The sequence below is a fragment of the Gadus chalcogrammus genome, chromosome 4 (genome assembly GCF_026213295.1).
Source record: "Gadus chalcogrammus isolate NIFS_2021 chromosome 4, NIFS_Gcha_1.0, whole genome shotgun sequence".
Classification (NCBI taxonomy): Eukaryota; Metazoa; Chordata; class Actinopteri; order Gadiformes; family Gadidae; genus Gadus; species Gadus chalcogrammus.
The window spans coordinates 25,528,612-25,552,242 of NC_079415.1; the positions used below are offsets into that span (position 1 = coordinate 25,528,612).

The following is a 23,631-nucleotide window of genomic DNA, read 5'->3' on the forward strand; positions in this document are numbered from 1 at the left end:
AGAAGATATATGGTTCTTCTTTTGACTTCGTCAAAATCTGTAGAAAGAATTTTCGATGAGGTAACTCTTGACATTGCGGGGGTGACAAATGGCAGATGTGTGTTTGTTTTGGATGGATTTATCTATTTCTAGAAGCCTGCCATACAATTATTTTTCTTTCAGGTAAATTAAGCCGATCCCATCGCTTATCTTTATGTTTTTCTTTTCCTTCTGTCGAGCAGTGTGGCAGAACATGTAGTTAAAAGCCTTTATGTGGATGAAATAAGCCAATCTAAGCAGCCTTACCTGGCTGAGTCTAATTGGACCTTGGTGCTTGGTGAGGCTGCACACCTGTTGCACATTGAGTTATCAGTTTGCACAGGTTCAACCAGCCATCACCACACACACTCAGCGAGGTCTCCTGCAACATCAGCATCACATATAATTATCCGCAGCTGTACAATAAACCAGATTTTAACACCACCACCACCCTGTTACACGCCACCTAGGTGCATTGTAACATTGTCTTGTTGCACTGGCGCCGAATGTGCAGCCTTTCCAGACAAGGACACGGAATGGTGATCTTGGAAAACCGGCTTATTGTAAACGTTTGTAGACCATGATACATGACCTGGTGCTACATGTTGCAATGCAGGAGATCTCTCTTAATGTGTGTGATTATGGCTGGTTTAACCTGTGCTGGTGCAGGTGTGCAGCCTTACCAAGCCCCAGAGTCCCATCAGTCAGACTCAGGCCAGGTGAGGCTGCTTAGACCAACCACCATCAACACCCATGTTTGTGGTTTCCTTCCTGCACTTGATAAAGAAAGGCGGGGTCTTTCAAGTATTCTTCATATGGGGCAGGGCTGCCGGTTAACCTGTAAACAGTGCTTCAATTCACATTCTGTAAGCAGTGTTGCATGAACGCTTAATGAGAGAGAGAGAGAGAGAGAGAGAGAGAGAGAGAGAGAGAGAGAGAGAGAGAGAGAGAGAGAGAGAGAGAGAGAGAACAGGGATTAAAATTAACGACATGACCTTTATGTTTTGTGGTGTGATAAGGCACTTTATTGCATGCAATGGTTACATTTAGTGAGGTTGAATGAGAGCTGTACTAAATTCTACTGCTGGAACACACTTTTAGACTTTTACGACGTTGAAGGACATAATCATTTTAAGGCCATAAATGCCATGTAACGGTTTTGAAGATGAAACTTTGGGCCCATTTGCTAATGTTCTCTCCTCGGCCTGTAATTAGAAACGTCTCTCTAGGCAGCAGTGGGCCCAAAGAGGAGGAGAAGGAGGAGGAGGAGCAGGAAGGTCTAAAAACGACTGACATGATGAGAGAGGAGACAGTGAAAAAAATGAGAAATAGAGTAAGGAAAAGAGTGAGAGTTGAGGGTGTGTGGACGAGAGAGGGAGAGGAGACAGAGAGAGAGAAAGAGAGAGAGGTGGTAAAGCAAAGGCCAGCGCAAGAGAGAGAGAGAAAAGTGGGAGAGTCTGGGGTGAAAGATCAAGGGGAGAGAGAGAGTAGGGAGAGCAAGAGAGAGTTGGTAAAGCATAGGCCAGCGAGAGAGAGAGAGAGAGAAAAGTGGGAGAGTAAAGGGCGACTTGAGCGAGAGAGAGGGAGGGAGAAAAAGAGAGAGAGGTGAGAGTGAAGGAAGCTGAAGGGGAAGAGACCACAGAGAGTCCGGAGCGAGGGAGAGAGAGAGGACCTGCTGCACTGTGTCTTGTAATCACTCGCCCAGACGTCCGTTCCTCTGTGGGAAACTGTTTTAGATCCGGATGCTGTGACTTGGTCCATCATCTCTCTCTCCTCTCTACATTCTGCTGTCAGCCCCCCGAGTCGGACATGGGGCCCCCTCCGTGCGCTAGGATTACCTGTTATCTGGTGGCGCTCACCTTTGCCCAGGTGGTCACCGGCCAAGACACCAAGACAGGTAGGAGAGTGGTCATTTGTACTTTATTTGAGCCACACACAGGTCTGTCTCAGTGAGGAGGATAAGCACTTCTTTCCAAGACTTGATTACAGCCTCACACATTTATAAACAACGCAAAACAATAAGAACAATACAGGCATACACATACACATAGTACAATGACATTTACAATGAACTGGGTTTAAAACAGGTGAGAACTATGCAGCGAAAAACCTCCTCATCAATGTGGGATTTGACCAATGCTTTAAACATGTTCAGAGGCACGAGCCCCTTCAGAAGATGATGATGATTGGCTGGTTGGTCGGAGCCCACTGTTGCTGTTATGTTCATCCATCGTTTCCTTCCTGCCATGCCTACCCATGTTATTTTCTGGCAGTTCATAAGTTACGATCCGCTGGTCAGCAACCCAACAATGGAGGATTTTTGGTCATGTGGTTTGGAAACCCTCTGCACTCCGGGGACGCTTTGATTCCAAAGACTCGGGTTGACAAGAATCTTATCTTGTCTGTAAAGGTGGGGGGCCTGAGTCCTTTTATATTGTCAGCATTAATATTACAATAGAAGGATTATTTATTTCACTAGTTAAAGGTCAATGTAGCACCTTAGAATAGAGAATATATTACCTTTGAATAGTAACTAATAGGAACATTCAGAAGTGAATGATGTCACTAAAACTCTGCAGTTCCCGCGTAGGGGGGGAACCGACCCAAAAGCCACGGCCCACAATGTTCTCCGACCTCCCCATCGCCATCGCCAACGCTGTGCCAGCGTGTTGTATATGCGTGGGCATGCACTCGCGGCCAGCTGGTGTATTTCAGCACCGGTTTCTGAAGGCCAGAGCTGTAATGATGTGGGTGCACAGAGGGGAGCAGAGGCTAAAAACAACCCCGTAATTTTGGTCAGCTTGCAGGCCAGCGGCAGAACGGGCACGCCCTAGCCAGATTCCCCTGGATAACATATATAGAGGTATACTCAGTATATATGGATGTGTTGAGGGGCAGAGTAGTGGTGTGCCAACTCCCAGCTAAAAGGCACTGGGTTTGATCCCCAACGTCTGCAATCTACATGTAGGCCTCCTTGAGTGAGATGTTTAGCCCCCCCCCCCCAGTCCCGGTACCATTGCCAGGGAGTCGTACACCTTAACCACTACTGAAAGGCCACTAGTATGCGGAAAGGTACTATAATAATAATAATAATACATTTAATTTAGAGGCGCCTTTCAAAACACCCAAGGTCACCTTACAGAGCATATAGTCATCATACATATTTAAAAAAAAAAACAAGACATTGTGGAAAAAATAAATAAATAAATAAATAAATTATGGGTCATAAATAAATATACTAGGGTCGATATCTTGTCCACCTGTTGGCATCCTTGAGCTAGATACCCCCTGTAACTATACCAGCTTGTAATTGACTAATGAATCCACTGTATGTCAATTTGGACTAACAGTGGAGCACTGCTAAAGTGACAAACTATTGTATCCATCTATACTCCATTGGCTATACCTGATTTCCTTCTGCTGAGCAGTGTGGCAGAACATGTAGTTAAAAGCCTTTATCCTTGTCTAAAAGCTGTTTTGTATCCACTTAATCAAAAAACAATCGCTACAGAAGCTCAGGCGGTTGAGTCGGGTTTCGGGTTCCATCCTCATCTCATCCTGGCCCATGTGTCATTGAGCAGAACAGTGACTCTATGGATAACTAGTTTGTATTTCTCCATGTCCGTTATCTGTGTTGGTACAGAAAGTCTTGGAAGAATGGGTTATCAATAGAGTCCCGTGGAGAAGAGAAGTGAGGGTTCCTCTCTTGTTAATTGTTGTCAGCTGGTCTGTGTGGATGAAATAAGCCATCTAAGCAGCCTTACCTGGCTGAGTCTAATTTGACCTTGGTGCTTGGTGAGGCTGCACACCTGTTGCACATTGAGTTATCAGTTTGCACAGGTTCAACCAGCCATCACCACACACACTCAGCGAGGTCTCCTGCAACATCAGCATCACATATAATTATCCGCAGCTGTACAATAAACCAGATTTTAACACCACCACCACCCTGTTACACGCCACCTAGGTGCATTGTAACATTGTCTTGTTGCATTGGCGCCGAATGTGCAGCCTTTCCAGACAAGGACACAGAATGGTGATCTTGGAAAACCGGCTTATTGTAAACGTTTGTAGACCATGATACATGACCTGGTGCTACATATAGCAATGCAGGAGATCTCTCTTAATGTGTGTGATTATGGCTGGTTTAACCTGTGCTGGTGCAGGTGTGCAGCCTTACCAAGCCCCAGAGTCCCATCAGTCAGACTCAGGCCAGGTGAGGCTGCTTAGACCAACCACCATCAACACCCATGTTTGTGGTTTCCTTCCTGCACTTGATATATAAAGGCGGGGTCTTTCAAGTATTCTTCATATGGGGCAGGGCTGCCGGTTAACCTGTAAACAGTGCTTCAATTCACATTCTGTAAGCGGTGTTGCATGAACGCTTAATGAGAGAGAGTGAGAGAGAGAGAGAGAGAGAGAGAGAGAGAGAGAGAGAGAGAGAGAGAGAGAGAGAGAGAGAGAGAGAGAGAGAGAGAGAGAGAGAGAGAGAGAGAGAGAGAGAGAGAGAGTAATACAGATTTTAGTAGATATTGTTGTTATGGATAAGTCTTGTTGTTATGGATAAGTCACCATCCATAACTTATCCAATTGTTGTTATGGATAAGTCACCCTGTGATCACTTCTTTATATCAGTCTTTCTTTTTGACATTAGCTTGTAAACGTTCCCAAAACATTCCTAAACCTGAAAGCAATAAAATCGTAATACAACACCATAAAAATAAAAAATTAGACAGTGAGATTGGTATATATGTGTAGTCTGTATGTATCCCATTATAGTCTATACTATAGACTATAGACTAGTAATGATTGTAATGGGTGATACTTAGTCTCAGACAGTATCACACAGCCCCCCTGGAACATGGAGCCCAGCATCCGCTAGGAGCCTAGTGTACCATAGTGTAGCATAAAGCATAGAAAAACAAGTGCACCTTAGCATGTCAATAGGAGCAGCATATAGCATACACCTGGAAGTGTGCCGTAGCCACAGCCTAGAACCAGGAGTAAAGCATAGAACAAATTATTAGCCTCCTAGCATAGATGCCTTACAGTATGTTCACACCAAAATAGAGGGGGTGGCGCGACTCCATACAAAGTCAATGCAAAGACGCGTTTGTAGGCGAATTTGTCGCCAGAAAAACCTGCGGCGCGAATTGAGGAATGGCGCGGCATGATCACCCTCTTAGTCATATTTTACGGTTCAACTTGTATTTAGGCTAAAAAACTAGTCTGATAGATGACTTAGGCAGACAGGGATTATGGAAGCACTCTGATTGGAATAGGAAATAGCCAATGTTTTTGCCAAAAAAGGACTCGGGCATTTAGGCTATGATGGTAACGAAATGGTAGACTAGGTTGGAAAGTACCACGAGCGCACCGGGACAATACGGGACTATACGATAATAGTATAGTAAAGTATAGCATAGTACCCACCCAGGAGTGTACCATACTATATTATAGGATAGTATAGATATACACCCAGGAGTGTACCATACCCTAATAGTATGGCATACTATAGATATACACCCAGGAGTTTACCATACTATATTCTAGAATAGTATAGATATACACCCAGGAGTGTACCATACCATAATAGTATAACATAGTATAGATATTCACCAAGGTGTGTACCATACCATAATAGTATAGCATAGTGTAGTATGGATATACACCCAGGGGTGTACCATACATAATAGTATAGCATAGTATAGATATACACCCAGAAGTGTACCATACCATAATAGTATAGCATGGTATAGTATTGATATACACCCAGCCACCCAGCTGTGTGTTTATGTGTCAGTGTGTGCGTGCAAGAGAGAAAGAGAAAGATATATAAAAAATAAATACATAGAATGTGTGTGCATGAAAGAGAGAGAGAGTGTGCTCGCGTGCATGTCCGCGTGCGTCTACGTGTGCCTGCGTTTGTGTGGCGGCTGGGTGTGGCTTTCCTGTGCTCACTGCCATGAAGGCCGAGGAAGCCACAGGCACTAGGAGACTCCCCAGCTATAATCCAGTGCTTGTGGTTCCCCTGAAATAACTCACAGGGCTGTGATCCAGGCCCCGGGGAGAGGCCCTTGCCACATGATGAGTACCTAGAGAAACGACACACATTTAAACCCTGTCTGAATGCCTCACAGCAGGTGGGCACATGTCGGTCGGTCGCCCTCTTTGCTTTCCCTTTTTTTGTCTTTATTGTTGTGGCTGTCTTTCTCCGACGGTCGGCCTGTCTGTCTGTCTTTCTTTCTTGCCCCCTTGGTGTCTGTCCACCCTCCAGTCTCTCTGTCTGTCTTCATGTCTGTCTGTCTGTCTCTCTCCCTCTCGTCTTGTTCTGTCTGTCTGTCTGTCTGTCTGTCTGTCTGTCTGTCTGTCTGTCTGTCTGTCTGTCTGTCTGTCTGTCTGTCTGTCTGTCTGTCTGTCTGTCTGTCTGTCTGTCTGTCTGTCTCTCCCTCTATTCTTGGTCTGTCTGTCTGGCTCTCTTTCTGTCTCTCTTCTTTTCTGTTTGGCTGTCTGTCTCTCTCTCCCTTTCTTCTTTGACTCTCTTTCTGGCCTTCTCTCTTTTTCCCTCTCTCTCTCTCTCTCTCTCTCTCTCTCTCTCTCTCTCTCTCTCTCTCTCTCTCTCTCTCTCTCTCTCTCTCTCTCTCTCTCTCTCGCTCTCTCTCCCTTCTTGTTTTGTCTGTCTGTCTGTCTGTCTGTCTGTCTGTCTGTCTGTCTGTCTGTCTGTCTGTCTGTCTGTCTGTCTGTCTGTCTGTCTGTCTGTCTGTCTGGACATTTCTCATCTTTCTCTCTCTTCTTTTCATTCTGTCTGACTTCATTGTTTTGATTAAATTGAAGAAAAACTTTCATCAATGTATATGTAAACGGATATGATTGTTTACTGTTCATACAGGAATTTACATAAACTAATTTCAATGCATTTGGATTTATGTAGTCACGTTAACCTTTAACCTACTTAAACCTTTACCATACAGCCCCCCTCACGTTTTAATTGGGCCATTACGATGGATTTGATCTCAGACAGGGGGGGGTTCCTATAGACACATGCTATATAAAGTAAATTATAGAAAACCATCTATAATAACATGACAGTAAGCAGTATAAAGACAGCCGAGGTGTATATTTGAGTTCTTAGGGTAAGACGCCTGCCCATGTGAATTAGTCTGGCGTGTAAAGTATAGTTTAGGTTCAGGTGCTGTGAAATATACGTAGCAGGGTGTTAAATGCATGCCTGAGCAACCCACACCTATTTAAGTAATAAGATAAAAAGGTATAGTTAAGATGTACAGAGATTGTTTAATCTCACGGCTATGCTTCAGTACGTCTTTAGAACTTTATGTTATGTTTATCGCCCACACTAAATGGCTGATTATTGTTATTGTTATTATGGATTACTGACGCAACAGCAAGGGCTTTCATTGGTCAGCTCACTAAAACCCTACGCAGAACCGAAACAGGTTCACACCCATGTCAGCCCTTGACTCACTGACACACTGACTCACTGACTCACTCACTCAATCACGCACTCACTCACTAACTCAAACAAACACCACACATATTTTCACAGCATATTCATTCATTTAATTATTTCCTCCTTTTTTTGTGAAGAGTTAATCTAGTGTCATGGAAAGGTTGAACCCAGGTTGTAGATATACAACTAGAACAAAATAGTAAACAGCGCAAAGATATCTGAAAACCAAGCATGGACACACAGAAATAACAGGTGAATACCATGTCTTGTCTGCATCAGATACCACCAACATATTATTGTGGGTTCTGCAGATCATGCCTGGCAATAAACACATTTTATTATTATAAGCCCTGCTGCGCTAATACAAGCTCGCTTAGCATGACTCAAGCCGAATGGACTCCCTCAACAACAGATGGTTGTTGACATGGAACTTTATATTCCCTTAGCCATTAAAATCCACAAGCCACTAAGGGGGAATTTGAATTAAGACCCCTAAGTCAGTCTGAAGCATTCAATCCCTTAAGAGCAATTTGAACAATTCAACGCTTCACGACTGCTTCACAGAAAGTTGCTCATACATGCCGATTTTTTTGGGTGAAACCAAAGGCATGCCGAACAAAAGGGGATGACCAAAGCTGTCTGTAGTGCAGTACGTGGTGCAGTATTAATGAGGTTATTTTCATAAATACAGTCGGATAACACTTATATTTACTGCCCATGAATGGGCCCCCCAAGGAGGGAATTGCGAATAAGAGGTGGTAATGAGAAGTACTCTTATTTGCTCACGGCTAATCTTGATTTAGCACATTTAGGGCCGTAGGCGAGCGTCCCCTGATGCACCTACCTTCTGAAAGGGTTAGTGTGAGGTAGTGGTAAAGTAGCATTACTAGCTGAGCTGAGCTAATGCTAACCTTATATGACACTTGCTAAATATCGCTACACTACACCAAAATGATTTAAATGTTGTTTGAAATTCAAATTTCATGAGAACCATAATCACACGGAAGACCATAGTGTAGGACAGCGGTTCCCAAACTGGGGGTCGCGACCCCCAGGGGGGTCGCGGAGCACCGTCAGGGGGGTCGCGGAGAGATGGGCCAGTTTGCATATTAAAAAAAAAAAAAAAAAAAAAAAATATATATATATATATATATATATATACGAATAATTATCTGAAACATTATATTAAAATACTGGCGTCAGAATAGGCTTTTAATGCACAGCCACTTTGCAGAGAGAAATCCACCTTTGAAAAGAACCCCCTGTAACCCCACCCTTTGATTCTATATTTGTCGGTTTGTCCCGCCATCGAACGTGAGTCTGATAATCGGCCCGCAGTGATTAATTCAGTGATTCAGTTTTCCTCAGCGACGACCATAATTCTATCTCGTTGATAATTTTTTTATTGTTTTATAATAAAACTTAAGCCAAAAGGCTATATTTGCATATTTACATGGCTGTCTCTGAAGATTTATATTACATAGTAATAATAACATTATTAAAAATAACAATAATAATAATGGTGATGATTACTACTGCATAATAATAATGATAATAATAATAATAACAATAATAATAATAATGATTTGAACATTATTATTATGCATAGTAACATTAATGCACTAAGTGGGGGGGGGGGGGGGGGGGGGGGTGCTGTCGCGCGGGGCGGGGGGTCGCGAAAACAGTCCCAAGTCCAAAAGGGGGTCCCCTGAAAAAAAGTTTGGGAACCACTGGTGTAGGATATTAAAGAGTACATTTTTTTGTGGGGCAGGAGAAATTGATACATTTACTCCAGAAGTTGAAATGCTTAATGGTGGGGTGAACACAAAATCGTTTTTGTGTGTTTAAATTTGTGTTCATCTATGCCATCTGGTTTGGGAACATTTCCATTAGATACTAGATTAGGGTAAAAAATGTATTTGTAACACTTAAGGGTACAATAAGACAAAAACAGAAAAAGGTTTCATTAATTAACTGTTAGGGGAGCGATAGCTGCTGGACCGAAGAGCAGAACACAGAGACAGTACAGGAGTTGGAGTGAAGGTGAACAGGTTTATTTGGTGTAACCAGGAGTGAGGCAGGAGGCAGGTAGGAGAGTGGGGCACATCTGGCTGGAGGGAGTGAAGCAGGCAGGCTGGAGGTGTAGATCCACAAACTATAAGCAAAGAGAACAAAGGTGAGGCACAAGATTTCAACAGGAGAACTACTGGAAATTGTATATACTGGAGCAAGGTATGAATAACTACCACGATGTATCCGAGTATGATCTGGGGTCTCATTTATAAAACTGTGCGTGGGATCGCTACTAAAAGTGTACGTACGCCCAAAAGCCAAGTTTTGCGTGCGCCAAAAAATATTCCGATTTATAAAACCCTGCGTACGCACACCGTACGCAATCTTTTCTTTATAAATCACAGACTGCCTACAAGTGTGCGCAGCTGAATCAGCTTCACGTTCCGCCCTGTACACGCCCCTTTTTAACCATAAATGGTCAATGCAAATGACCTCATGAATTCGATCTGCATATAAAACAGACTCAGATGCAAGTATTATGTCTTGTCGGAAACAACGGCAGAAGTACTGAGAAAAGAAAAAAAAGCGAAATTTCAAGGAGGTTGAAGTGGAGACACTTGTGGGTGAGATGGAGGCCCGAAAAGTAGTTTTGTTCGGCGGTCACGGGATTGGGATCACCAACAACAAAAAGCAGAGAGAGTGGCAACATGTTGCTGCAGCAGTGAACTCTGTCAGTAGCATGGAGCGCACAGTTCCAGAATTAAAACAGAAGTGGTCTGACATAAAGTTACATATTTTTATGTAGCCTACCAACAAATCGTTATGTCCCTAAAGACCCTCTCCCTCCGAATCCTGCCATTTGCATGGTCCGCCAGAAGTGCCATATGGTGCAGCATTACCACGGCGCTCACCTCTGTATTTATAGGGTTACGGTAATAAGACTGACCGAGAACACCTTGGATAATCAGTTTGTAATCACCCACGTAAAATGTTCTTGAACATAACCCCTTTTTAATGCCTGATTTGTCATGAAAAGCATCAAGAGTAACGGACAACGATTGTGATGAGGAGTGTGGCTTGGTTTGACACACTTGGGATTTAATTGACATTTGATTATGTGTTTACAGTGTCACATAAAGGTGTGAGCAGTTGAGAGTGGCAGGCAAAGCACAGATACAAACAGGGGATGTGGCCGACACAGGGGGAGAACACACAGCATCACAACTGTGGCCATGAAAATTAACCATTAATTTACATTAGTTGATACAGGAATAACTATCAATGTAGCATAAGGGTATACTTTATTTGACAGGGTTAATTCATGTTTTCATATAAGTGTTGAATTAATTTTTTCATAAACTTCCTGCGAGAGGGGCAGTTCGCCAATGACAGGTGGCAGGTATTCTCTTTTGGACACTGCTCTAGATGTTTTATCTAAGTATGGCATGTTGCCAGGGCCCTGTAGCATGTTGTGGTGTAGACACCAGATATCCCACAACTTTGACCGTCAATAATGGATGATCGCTCAGACAAACTCATCTCTTTCGCTGATATGAGTTGCCGAAGATGCAACTGGGGGAGATGTTAATTAATGTGTGTGTGGGTGTGTGTGTGTTAGAATCAATTTCCTATTGATTCTAACCTGTCAATCAACCTTTTGTTGTACGTCAATGTGTTAGAATGTTACCAAGATCTGTTTTAGCTTTATATTATCATTAGCTACTGCTGCGGTTTCTTGCAACTGTGATTGATTTAATGATTCATTGAAATTTGGCCTAAAGTGTGCAATAGTTTCATTTTAAAGAATCAAACCCCAGATATACAAACAGTGTCAAAAACCCAGTTCCTAACTTTCACAATACTGCAATGGAAGGGCTTCTTCAGCGTGCTATAGGCTCAATCACCTTTGTTTCATTCAACGATAGATAGTGACTTAACAGACAATACGCATGGAAATCTTCATTTTTTGTATTTTATGAATGTGTAGGGTACTTTATAAATAACCATTTGGTTTAGGATGTAAAGAAGTTGGGATCTAAACAATATCTGAGGTTAACCCTGGTTTATTTTCATTCTGTATCTCAAAGATACGTGTACGGAAAATGGCAAGTTGTATGCCAACAATGAAAGGTGGAACCCGGAGCCTTGCCGGACGTGTGTGTGTGAGACGGGGAGCGTGTTTTGTAAGGACGTGCTCTGTGAGGACACAAGCCAATGCAGGTCTGTCGAGATCCCGGTGGGGCAGTGCTGCCCTGTGTGTTCAGACGCAGCAACAACCCCAAGTGCAGAGGACAATACAGGTGAGCATGATTCCTCTCATTTGTTGAATGCCTTTTCTTTTATTCTGCAGTGAAATTAAGAGTGAATTGTGCAATGCATATTTCTTATTATGATATGAATCATGATTATGATAGAAAAATATTTATCCGTCCATGCCACAATAATTCTGTGGAAGAATCAATAGACTTCTATCATACTGATTATTTTGTAATATTTTTAGAGCTAATGTAATGTTTTGTTTCTTAAAAAAAAGATTGTTGTGAGTTTCTTTTACTTTTATGGGGTTAGTAATAAACATAGAGGAAAGAAACAATAACTTTGTTAATAAGCCAAAATAAAATAAATTGACACCCCTTTTAAAAACAAAAAATCACAAAACAAAATGGCGGATTAAAGCTGTTGACACCTCCCTCCCCCGGCGACAGTCGACACGGGGAGCCTGGCTGCAAACTGCACGGTGGACGGCGCGGTCCACAGCCACCACGACGTCTGGAAGCCCGAGCCCTGCCGGGTGTGCGTGTGCGAGAGCGGCGTGGCTCTGTGCGAAGACTTGCAATGCGAGCCGGTGGGCCACTGCCCCAAGGTGGTCACCCCCGACGGAGAGTGCTGTCCAGTGTGCGAAGGCTTCGCCAGCGCGCGTCGCACCGTTGGTAATGGGGGTCGCTGTTATTGTTGACAATGACAACGAATAGACGAGAGTAATATTGGAATGTATTTCATAATATAATTTTTTTGCCGTGATACAAAAATAATCTTTCTTGTTTTTCTTCATTTTAGAAATGATGACCGTCAAGGTAAGATAAAATAAAAATGATTCAAGCCGATGAGAATTTCCTTTATTGTTATTTGTTTCTGAGTGAAGCTTAAAAATGTGTTACAAAATTGCTTATTTGATGAATAACTATTGAATTTGATTTCAGGGACAGAAGGGCGAGCCAGGAGACATCCCCTACGTAAGTAAAGTTACTCTTGAAAACATTCAGCAAACTTTTTAGGACAATCTATAAAAGACCTTCCCTTTCCATTTAGTTATTAAAGGTCCACTACTTTACCGCCAGGTGTGACATTGTGTAGAAAGAACATTCCGGTTCAAAATCTCCCCCTTAGTGACATCACATGTGGGGGTGTCCACCCACATATGTGTGATGTGATAATTCAAGCTTCCTGCCTACCCAGTGGACCGTACCAACTGGTTGGCTGATCTAACCCATCATACATCTGGGTATAAGACCTCATACATCACGTGTGACTTCATTATAGAGTGGATTTCAATGGCTTATCGACATCACAGTTGGTGGTTGAATAGAGGGCCTTTAATGATTAGACCATATCAGAGTTGTCATTTAGTAGATTCCTTTCTCCAAATATATCTTTTGGTTGGCAGAGGAACACCACTAAACATCAGACTGCCTACCATGGCTGATTTTCCCCGATGATGTGGGGATATAAATGTGGTGTGCTCGGTGTTTGTTAATGACCAAGTGGGTTTGGTTTGCCTTGTCTCATCTCTGTTAATATCTACAGGTGGTGGGGATGCCCGGGCGTCCTGGACCCATGGTAGACCTCAAAAACTCTCTGCAACAAAAAGCAAATTGCTAGCTTGATCCATTCTTTGCTAACGGATCAGATGAATGTGTGGAACATACCATAGTGTAGCCTCATAGCATGAAACCATAGCATTTTTTAAGATGGTAACCAACCAACATTTCCACTGCTGGAAATTAACTAGTTATAAGTTCGTGATTAAGACCCAGGAAGAAGTTGGTAAGCACATACATTTGATTTGATCTCTTTTGTGTTTTGTGATTCAGGGCCCACAAGGAGCACAAGGGCTCAAAGGTCGCAGCGGCTTCAAGGGCAGACGGGTATGTTTGATTTCACACGAAAACCTTTATATTCTTATAGTATATCCATGGGCAAAAATTGCTTAAACAAACCAAGATTTTCACATGCCCTTTAATTATTTGAATGATGACCATAAACCCGGTTAAGATCAGTTTATTGGTGTGCGTGTAAACTTCTTATGTTTTGTTCTTTGTTTCATTGTGTGACAGGGCACAGAGGGACCTCAAGGTTTCGATGGAGAGCCAGGTGTCCCGGGGAACCCTGGACAAGCAGGACCCCCTGGCCAGCCTACTCACCCCGGCGTAAGTCATACACATGGGTTCAACAGTCCTTGGCACCTCCTCCTACGCAGCTCGAACCTGCAACCCCAGGATCAGAAGTCATTAATATTAGAACCACTAGAGCCACATATTTTAATTAGAAAAGGGCCGTTAGAACTGATCCAGATGGCGATGTGATGTGGTGGTGAAGGTTTTTGCTTAGGGAGAAATGTGTGATTTTTCTGATCCGTACATTTCTCATAATTTCAATCTCATTATTTTCTGGTTTAAGAAAAAAAGATAATGCTGTACTTCAGTATTATAGCAAGCATCAAGAGGTAAACTATTTTCATCCCCTTATTGTATCTAAAATCTTTCTCTAAAGGGCCAGTTGGTTTCCCAGATGGCTGCAGGTTTCAATGAGAAGTCCAGTCTGGCTGGCATGGTAACCGCAACAAGGGTAGGAGATTGACGTTAACATAATTCTTATGGTCTGTAATGTTTATTATCTATTATATAATAATATCGATTTATAGTCTTTGTCACAATCATCCATTGTCATATATATATATAGTATGTTTCTTTACAGAATTAATTACATTTCTAGCGCTTTCTACCACAGTTCACCGCCACATTATTTTTAAATCTTGTATACAGGGTGAGCCAGGATCAAGGGGACCTTCCGGGACGCCTGGGCCACAGGTGGGTTCTGAGGTCTTTCTAAGGAAAAAGAAACTCACATATATTTAGCTTCTTTATTTAATTTTTACAATTTTAGGAAGGCCTTGGCATAAATAAATGACGAATGAATTGTATTTTATTCTTGAGCATATTCTTGAGCATATTGAACATTGTCTTTTGGTGTATTGATGTCCAGGGCCCCAGCGGAGCGCAGGGTATTCCAGGAGAGGCTGGAGAACCAGGCTCCATGGTAAACCGACATCTGAATATAGCACTAAACACATTTTAAATCACACAATATTGAATCCAACTCTACCCCCTTGACCTCCTCTTGCTTGGTATTCTAAAAAAAAAAGAGAAAAATAATGAATTCACAGTTAGCTGCAAATATCCATTTTAACATCATCCAAACTACCGAGCTAAAATGCTCGAAACGATAAAGCAGTTAAAATCCAGACAAACTCGCTTAACATGCTCACGTCCATCATACAGCTCCATCCAAGACAACAAACAAACTAAATGCTTATTTGGTCCTCATATTAATTTAAACAAGCTCCATTAAACCAAACAATCCAAAGGAACAAGCAAAGCAAAGTGTATAAACCTAGCTAAGATCCAGGACGGGCAACTGATGACTGAATGAAGGGACTTCGTTACCCGGGACTTGCTGACAGTGAACCGTATCCCCCTGCAGGGTCTCAGTGGACATAGAGGACCCGATGGACCCCAAGGGAAACCTGGAGCAGATGTAAGTCCAATAGGCACCCACCCCTACACACAAACGCACATATACACATCTAAGGTCCATTACTGTGACGGTTAATTAAACAATAAGTTATTTTGGACTCACTCAAACAGAAAAATGCTTGTCTGGGCATTCAGCGTGCCTGTAAACCAGAGTCAGACTGCTTACAAGTGTCAAGCCTGCTTTGAACTGGAGTATTTAGCCACCTTGAAACTGGAGTCTGCCTCCTCGCAAATGTAAAACCTGCTTGAAACCGGGCACTTGCAAGTCTAAAGCCATCTTTAACCAGAGTCAAACTACTTCCAAGTCAATTGTAAAGCGTACTCTGCCAATGAAGCTGATTGCGATTATGATTCGATTGAAATAATTCCCTTTCCTCTAAAGATGAACATTCCTTATATTTTCCTTCCCTACAGGGAGAGTCTGGTCCGGCTGGGATGACGGGATTAGCGGGAAACCCTGGATCTACGGTAACATGAACTATGTTACTAATGTTAACTGAAACACTTCCACCCATGTCCCTGATGTGGGAATAAGTCAGTTGGCTGCAATGGGTCCCAGCAGTGTTTCCCAACCTGTGGGTCAGGGACCCCACCACCAGGCCCCATGAATAAGGGAATTATGAGGGATATAATGTTGGGTCGGCTTATCTCAGGAAGTAGAGCAGTAGTCTTGTGTCGGAAAGGTTGCTAGTTCGGTCCCCAGCTGAGTGTTGATGGGTCCTTGAGTACAACACTTAACCCTAACTGCTCCTGACGAGCTGGCTGTCGCCTTGCATGGTTGACTCTGCCGTCGGTGTGTCAATGTGTGTATTAACCGATGTAAGTCGCATTGGATAAAAGCGTCTGCTAAATGCCCTAATATACCTTGTATTGACCCAGGATTCCAATCAGGTGTCCTGTACAACTGTGTCATACTTCTGTCCTGTGTGTGTTCACAGCCATTTTGCATAAAGGCCCTGAAAGCTCAGACACATTTACACAAGATGAGCCTCAAGGTGTTTTGGCGGGAAGAAGTGACAAATGTTTGTGTGTCTCATTAGGGCGCAAGAGGATTCCCCGGACTCCCTGGGCACCCTGGGTTGAAAGGCCACAAGGTATGCGTGTGTGTGTGTCTGCTTGTGTTTGTGTGTGTGTTAGGGTGTATGTGGGTGTGTGTGTCTTTGTGTGCATGCGTATGTGGGGGACATGGAGCGTGTGTGTTTGTGTCTGTATTTGTGTGTGTGTGTGTGTGTGTGTGTGTGTGTGTGTGTGTGTGTGTGTGTGTGTGTGTGTGTGTGTGTGTGTTTTTGTGTGTGTGGGGGGAAATGGAGTATGTGTGTGTGTGTGTGTGTGTGTGTGTGAGAGAGTGTGTGTGTATGTGTTTGTGTGTGTTGGTTTGTGTGCAAATTAGTGTTTATGTGGGTGTGTGTGTTTGTATGTGTGTATGCTTGTGTGTGTAATCATGTTTGTGTGTACATATGTGAACTGCCTTTAAGTGTGTGTGTGTGTGTTTGTGTGTGTGTGTGTGAGTGTGTGTATTGCTGTGCACATGACCTGTACACGTCACCTCTCCACAGGGTGGCGCTGGTCTCGTGGGCCCGAGAGGAGAACTTGGATCCTTGGGGTCAAAGGTCAGAACAAGTCTCGCTAGCAATAATGGATCGATAGAGAGAGAGAGCTAGAAAGATGGCTGAATGGAGATATAGTTGTTAGATACTATTAGTATTAGATTAATTTGTTCGCTAAATTGAGTTCAAATTGTTGTTCAATTTCTTTTATATTGATAATCGCATCAAGAATACAACCTTTTGCGTGTGTGTGTGTGTGTGTGTGTGTGTGTGTGTGTGTGTGTGTGTGTGTGTGTGTGTGTGTGTGATACAGGGATCGTCTGGCGCAGCTGGAGGAATGGGTCCTCAAGGTCCTCCGGTAGGTGCAATTATCAACTTTACCAATTTAAATTCTTAATACCTGCTTGAACCAATTATTACCCAGCTGAAATAATTAATACCCCTCCGAACCAGTTCACACCTTCCTATATTAATTATTACCTGTCTTAACCAATGAATGCCCAACTGAACTGATGAATATCTGTCTTAACCAATCAACCCCTGCCTGGACCAATTAATACCTGTTCTAACCAATTAATACCTTCCTGAACCAATTAATACCTGTCCTAACCAATCAATATTGACCTGAAGAAATGAATACCTGTCCTAGCCAATCATTAGTGACCTGAACCAATTAATACCTGTCCTAGCCAATCAATAGTGAACTGAACCAATTAATATCTGTCCTAGCCAATCAATAGTGACCTGAACAAATTAATACATGTCCTAACCAATCAACACCTTCCTGAACCTGGATTAATAATGGTCTCAGTCCATTTATCGATTGATTACAAAGCAAATCAATGTGACTTCCAGGGTGCCGCAGGCCTTCAAGGAGAGAGAGGCAGGATTGGACCAACAGGACCTGTGGTAAGGATTACTCACTTAATGTATATATTATAATGTCTAATAAAACCTGTATTACTCACTTAATATATTTTTATATCTAATAAAACATGTACTGACTTATCCATAACAACAATATCTAATAAAATCTGTATTACTCTCTCTCTTTTCTCTCTCTCTCGCTCTCGCTCTCGCTCTCGCTCTCTCTCTCTCTCTCGCTCTCTAGGGGAAACGTGGCCCATCCGGTGAACTTGGTAAACCAGGTCCCCTGGTAAGAAATAAAAACAACTAATCACATTCAGTAAAATAATGTAATGTGTCCATTACATTGCATATATTCTATATGGTTATCTGATGTTTAAATTTGTGTATATTATGTAATATATTCTAAAAACGCTATATATTCATTTCTAAAGGGGCCTATTGGAATCACTGGCATGCCAGGTTTCCCCGGCAACCCTGGAATGAAGGTGACGTCATATCGTCTAACTCATCTCACAACGCGTACACACAAAGCATCCATGGATATATTCACCAGAAACAGTCAACGTATCTCAATTTTATGAAGTGGTTTGACTTAACTTTTATCTCTCTTCGTAAAACTAACTACATTTTGTGGAATATTTCCAAATTTCAATTGTACAAACAGTGCTGGAACCAATCAATCTTTACAGTTTGTGAATACTATATTATACTATAATATAGTATTATACTAATATACTATACTTATACTATACTAATAATGTTAGTATTATAAGAACTATATACTATAATTATTTTAACAATAAGACATAGAGTTCTTCAGCGTTAACTATTGCCAAACTATCCAGGATTTATAAACGGATCCTAAATTGTGTCTGCTGTCTGCTTCCTCCCCTGTGGTGCAGGGTCAACAAGGGCCGACCGGCTCAAGAGGCAGTGAGGGCCCCCAGGGGCCGCGGGGAGACGGGGGTCGCGCTGGGCCACCCGGTCTGAGTGGGAATCAAGTGGGTTGTTTGCGCTCTATCATAGTTAACACATTATAGTAATATTACAATCATTACTATCACAATAGTCTTTTATGGTTCATTACGATCACCAGTATTATGTAGATCATGACGAACACGATAATTTTTACGATGATTATTATCACGATTGTTAAGACCACGTTATTTATAACAATAATTATCATTTTTTAAATCATGAGGACCACAATCATTATTACCATCATTATTACGATCACACTCATTATTGCGATTATTACGATCCCGATCATTATTAAGATCCCGATAATTTTTAAGGTCATTCCAATCAGGATCATAATCATCATGCTATCGGGTTCATCATTACAATAATCACAATCCCGATCATTATTAAAGACCGTAGGGAATCCAGGACCTGACAGCAATCTTATTTGTTTGTTTGTTCTCAGGGAGCCGCAGGCCAAGATGGAGCTCCCGGCTCCAGAGGCAGCCCAGTAAGTACATTCTCTCAGCGCAATGACAATCTACATTATTTATGTTACAACATAAAAAAGATTACAATAGAATACATTTCATAATAGAATGCTTATATTTGGTTGCTGAGCAGATGTTTATGTTAAGTAATTGCTTAGAACTATCATAGCGTTAAAAAATGTTTAAACTCCTGCACAACCTAGTCTAGAAACTACAAACTGGACAGAGTGCAGAGTAGATATAAGTAAGCGTGTGGCTGGATAATTCTCATCAATGAGGCATTTTTATCATAAAATTGTCTGCTGTTAAGCTCTTTGAGACTCTAAAATACATTTAATTGATTAGCATTTTTACACATCCACTAATGTTATGTTGTTGTTGTTGATACTAAGAATATGTGGTCGTCCTTACTAGGGTCTTGCTGGCATTCAGGGGCCCGTTGGTCTGCCAGGACCTGTGGGGCCCCCCGGCCCCCAAGGGACCACAGGAGTACCTGGACCCAATGGCCAGCTGGTACTGTTCCTGATTTACGCCGAACACTGCCCACCATAGCAGTAAACAATAAAAGTCAAAGTTTAATTCAGCTTTATTATAAATTTCTTCACATCAAACATACAAAGAAATCGAAACAATGTTTCTCCCTATCCCACGGTGAAAGAGATAAAGTGCACCGGCACAACAGATAAAGATAAAGTGCACAACCGATAAAGACAAGTAAACAATAAAGTGCACAACAGATAAAGACATTTACAAATCTAAAAATACATAATAAAATATAAGAGAGCAAAAAACTATCAAGTCGAGTCATAATGATAACCAATGGTGATGCTATGTATGCATTCCATGTTTTTCCATAGCCAATCACACTGCATTCATATACATGTGAATAGGCAGCAATTATTCCATAATGACCATCAAGTAAAATCAAATCCTGGTTAGTCCAGGTTTAAAACATAGAGGAAACGATTTTTCCTTTGATGCACAGTAAGGTACACGTGGGAGCTTGTGTGGTCTGGTTTAAACAACCTCACCCAGCCTCAAAGTCCAATCAGACTCGGACCAGGTGAGGCTGCCTAAACCAGCCATAATACACACACACTCCACACAGTATGTCTTTATGTTTACAAAATAATATTGTTGACTTGATGGTGATAAAGATGATGATGATGCTGATAATGAAGAAGGTAACGGTCATGTGATCTCCCCTTCCTTCCTCACAGGGTGATGGCGGACTTGCAGGGTTCAAAGGGGAACCTGGACTGAAGGGGGAACTGGTGAGATATTAAGGATCTGAATCCAGATGGTCATGGGTCAACCTTAGCCATGCAGCTTCATGCTTATGCTAAATCTCAAATACATAGCACTTTCTATAATGCATTTTTTAACTTTGCCTTTGTTTTCTTTGACTTATCTATTTTATTACTTAATTTTACTATATGGCGATGTGAAGTACTTCACGAGTCTGCCTCGTGTTTGAAAAGGGCTATACAAATAAAGTTGCCTTGCCTTGCCTTCCCTAATAGTTGAAACTAAGATTCCTCATACTCAGTCATTAACAAGCATCTAACAGGGTTAGCAAGACGTCTATGGTTTCTGTGTCTATGTGTTAACTGATGAGTTGAGTGTTCATTAATACATCGATTGTGTTGTGATGTCCCCACAGGGTGATACAGGGGCCCATGGGGGTCTGGGGCCGATGGGTGAGGAGGGAAAGAGAGGACCCCGGGGTGACGGTGGCTCGCAGGGCGCGTCTGGACCTCAAGGAGAGGCGGTGGGTCTCACAGGGCCACATTACCACCTAAAACAGCACTTCTCGAACCATGGGTCAGGGCCCAGAGACAGGAGCCCTGACCCTAGTTATAGCAGATCATGGACCCTTTAAAACCATTCTGCATGTTTGTTGATACGTGATATCTGCTCACACCACGGAATTTGCGGTTAACATTTCACATGTTAAATCACGTTACACACCCACTTTGTTCTGACAGTAAGGTTCATTTAGCAATTAAAGTTCCCAGGCTCCTGGCTCTTTCATACATGTGAGAAAGGCTGCCCTTTAGGACAGCAGGAGTAGCTGCAAGGTTGCTGGTTCCATTTTCTGTTCGCCTGAACCTTAAATGGGAACCATCCCACCCTGCTAGTGTTTCATATATTTATTTTCTGTGTATCTATGAGTACTGCTTCATACACATATTGTCATGAAAAAAATCAGAGAAAATGTATATTTCTCTGATTCATACCGATGGAGAATGTCAATCTTGTACCAATGACGTCCATGGTCCAAGTGTTTTGGGATTTCAATGTTATGCCCAATGCAATTTGGTTCACAACAGGTATGTCTTATATTAGTAAATAGCCAAGCCTGGGTCCAAGTGCGATTCCCCTTGATTGTCCACACCTTGCCTACACCCGTCACTGCCCCCAATGAGCTGGTGGTTTGGTGACCAGTGGGTGCTTGCATGTGTTCAGCATCCCCTAGCGGCTTGAATGGAAATACACCCTTGGCTTGCAGAAAATTGAGCCTTTTCTCTCCACCTTCGGTGTATATCTTCTGTGAAGGGTTGATGCATATAAACTATTTGTATGTTTTATTTTCTATTCAACATATTTTAGCAAACTGGATATTGAATACGTTAATTAGATATCTTTCTGTGATCTAATATGTGACTGAGTGATGTTTGGGGTTTAAATTTGTTGTTGTATGTTTTTTGTATGTTTGAAATGTTATGTTTGGTGTTGCACAGGGAGCTCCAGGAAACCGAGGATTCCCAGGTGTAGACGGTTTACCTGGACAAAAGGTAGGGAGATTCATGACCTCCTGAATCAATGTTGAATCTGGATCATGATACTTTTATATATATAAAAATAAATCAGTTGTACTGCATTGTATTGTTTAACGTACAGTGTATCAAGACAGTATCGCCGTCCTCCCATTGACTACCGGGGCAGTTGAAATGTTCACAATGTCGTCATCATGACCACCTAGACCGTATCAATGTTACCATCATCGCCATGACTACCGCGATGTCTAAACATTTGAATGTTACCACTTTTGTCGTCATGACTACCACAACGGTTTTGCGTTACCGCTGTCACCATGACTACCATGACCGTAGAATGTTTCAATATCACCAACGTCACCATATCTGCCGCGATAGTCCGATTGTCGTACCACCGAGGTTGCCGTGACTATGCGACCGTTAACAGTTTGGATGTGTGGCTGGACGCAGGGTGCCGTGGGAGAGAGAGGAGGCCCTGGCTCCACCGGGACCAAAGGCTCAGATGGAGACGAGGGACGGGCCGGAGAGCCTGGTATACCTGGCGCTAGGGTCAGTACCCCCTCCCACCATGCATTGTTGTCAGTGCATGGTGGGATATTATCAGATCATTATTGGATATTGCTGCTACAACACCCTCATAATGCTGTGCTTTTATTTACAAGAGTACACCAGGATGGTCACATGCAAACCACTACTGCTACTCTACAACGTAAAAGTCCTCGTCACCACTCATTCCTGTAATCAAGGTTCAAAAAAGTTAGAGTGATTCAGGTCCATGAAGTAAGGATCCTGCAGTAACCTAGTTTCACTGTTTAAAAGTCCTGCATTTATACTCACATTTCCTATGAAAAAGTCCTCACAAGTCCACACCAGCACCCTGTTAACGAGCTAGTGGAAGGACTGGATTGGAATCTGCTTTTACTTCCTGTGGCACAGGAAATGAGGCGGGTCAGTGCCCAGGACGTTTACCTGTTGTCTTCCTGCAGGGTCTGACCGGAGAGGCTGGCATGCAGGGATCTGAAGGGAAGCCAGGACCCATGGTAACCAGTCTCCTGCTGCTACTTGGGGTCCTTTGTTTGCTTTAAATTGTTTAAATGTAACGTGCAATTGCTTAAACCATTGAAATATAATTGAGTAATTTAGTTGTATTTTATTGTATTTCATTTTATGTCATTTCAATTACAACTTTTGAATTTTAGTTTGCACATAAATTCCTAAATTTTGTCAGTGTGTTTTAAGTTAAATTCTCCATCTCTCTCTCTCCCCCATCCCCCCTCTTGCCACCTTCCCTCTCTCTCTCCCCCCCCCCTCCTCCTCCCGCTCTCCCCCAGGGGGGTCCAGGAGAGGATGGGAAGCCGGGTCCAGCAGGTCCTGTCGGCACCAGGGGAGCAGCCGGACCCATGGGGGGTCTGGGACCTAAAGGCTTTGTTGTCAGTGACACTCGCACGGTGATACTCACATCTTGGCAGCTGTTACCTGTCCGCCGTGTCTCACTTCCTGTTGGTTTTTCAGGGCGATGCTGGTAAGGGTGGAGAGGCGGGAAGCGCGGGCTCTGCAGGTCATAGGGTATGTGGTCGTTGTTGTTGTCGTCTTTGTGTTATGGTGTTGTGATATAATGTGTTATGTTGTCGTTGTTGTTGTTGTCGTTTTGTTGTTGTTGTGGTGATGTGT

General features: G+C 42.7%; 1 protein-coding gene across 1 annotated transcript in view; it reads left to right on the forward strand.

Moving 5' to 3' along the window:
* The first annotated feature begins 1,610 nt into the window (after positions 1–1,610).
* Positions 1,611–23,631, forward strand: part of LOC130381087 (collagen alpha-2(V) chain-like) — a 41,957-nt gene continuing 19,936 nt past the window's right edge. The window contains exons 1-29 of the mRNA XM_056588514.1: positions 1,611–1,915; positions 11,587–11,799; positions 12,205–12,429; positions 12,557–12,573; positions 12,700–12,732; positions 13,304–13,336; positions 13,591–13,644; positions 13,834–13,926; positions 14,270–14,344; positions 14,542–14,586; positions 14,762–14,815; positions 15,260–15,313; positions 15,727–15,780; positions 16,353–16,406; positions 16,869–16,922; positions 17,173–17,217; positions 17,715–17,768; positions 17,971–18,015; positions 18,161–18,214; positions 18,632–18,730; positions 19,156–19,200; positions 19,595–19,693; positions 20,401–20,454; positions 20,844–20,951; positions 21,925–21,978; positions 22,411–22,509; positions 22,947–23,000; positions 23,292–23,390; positions 23,473–23,526. Of these exons, the coding sequence (XP_056444489.1) occupies positions 1,828–1,915; positions 11,587–11,799; positions 12,205–12,429; positions 12,557–12,573; positions 12,700–12,732; positions 13,304–13,336; positions 13,591–13,644; positions 13,834–13,926; positions 14,270–14,344; positions 14,542–14,586; positions 14,762–14,815; positions 15,260–15,313; positions 15,727–15,780; positions 16,353–16,406; positions 16,869–16,922; positions 17,173–17,217; positions 17,715–17,768; positions 17,971–18,015; positions 18,161–18,214; positions 18,632–18,730; positions 19,156–19,200; positions 19,595–19,693; positions 20,401–20,454; positions 20,844–20,951; positions 21,925–21,978; positions 22,411–22,509; positions 22,947–23,000; positions 23,292–23,390; positions 23,473–23,526 (2,109 nt within the window). The 5' untranslated portion in view covers positions 1,611–1,827. The remainder of the gene's footprint in view (positions 1,916–11,586; positions 11,800–12,204; positions 12,430–12,556; positions 12,574–12,699; positions 12,733–13,303; positions 13,337–13,590; positions 13,645–13,833; positions 13,927–14,269; positions 14,345–14,541; positions 14,587–14,761; positions 14,816–15,259; positions 15,314–15,726; positions 15,781–16,352; positions 16,407–16,868; positions 16,923–17,172; positions 17,218–17,714; positions 17,769–17,970; positions 18,016–18,160; positions 18,215–18,631; positions 18,731–19,155; positions 19,201–19,594; positions 19,694–20,400; positions 20,455–20,843; positions 20,952–21,924; positions 21,979–22,410; positions 22,510–22,946; positions 23,001–23,291; positions 23,391–23,472; positions 23,527–23,631) is intronic.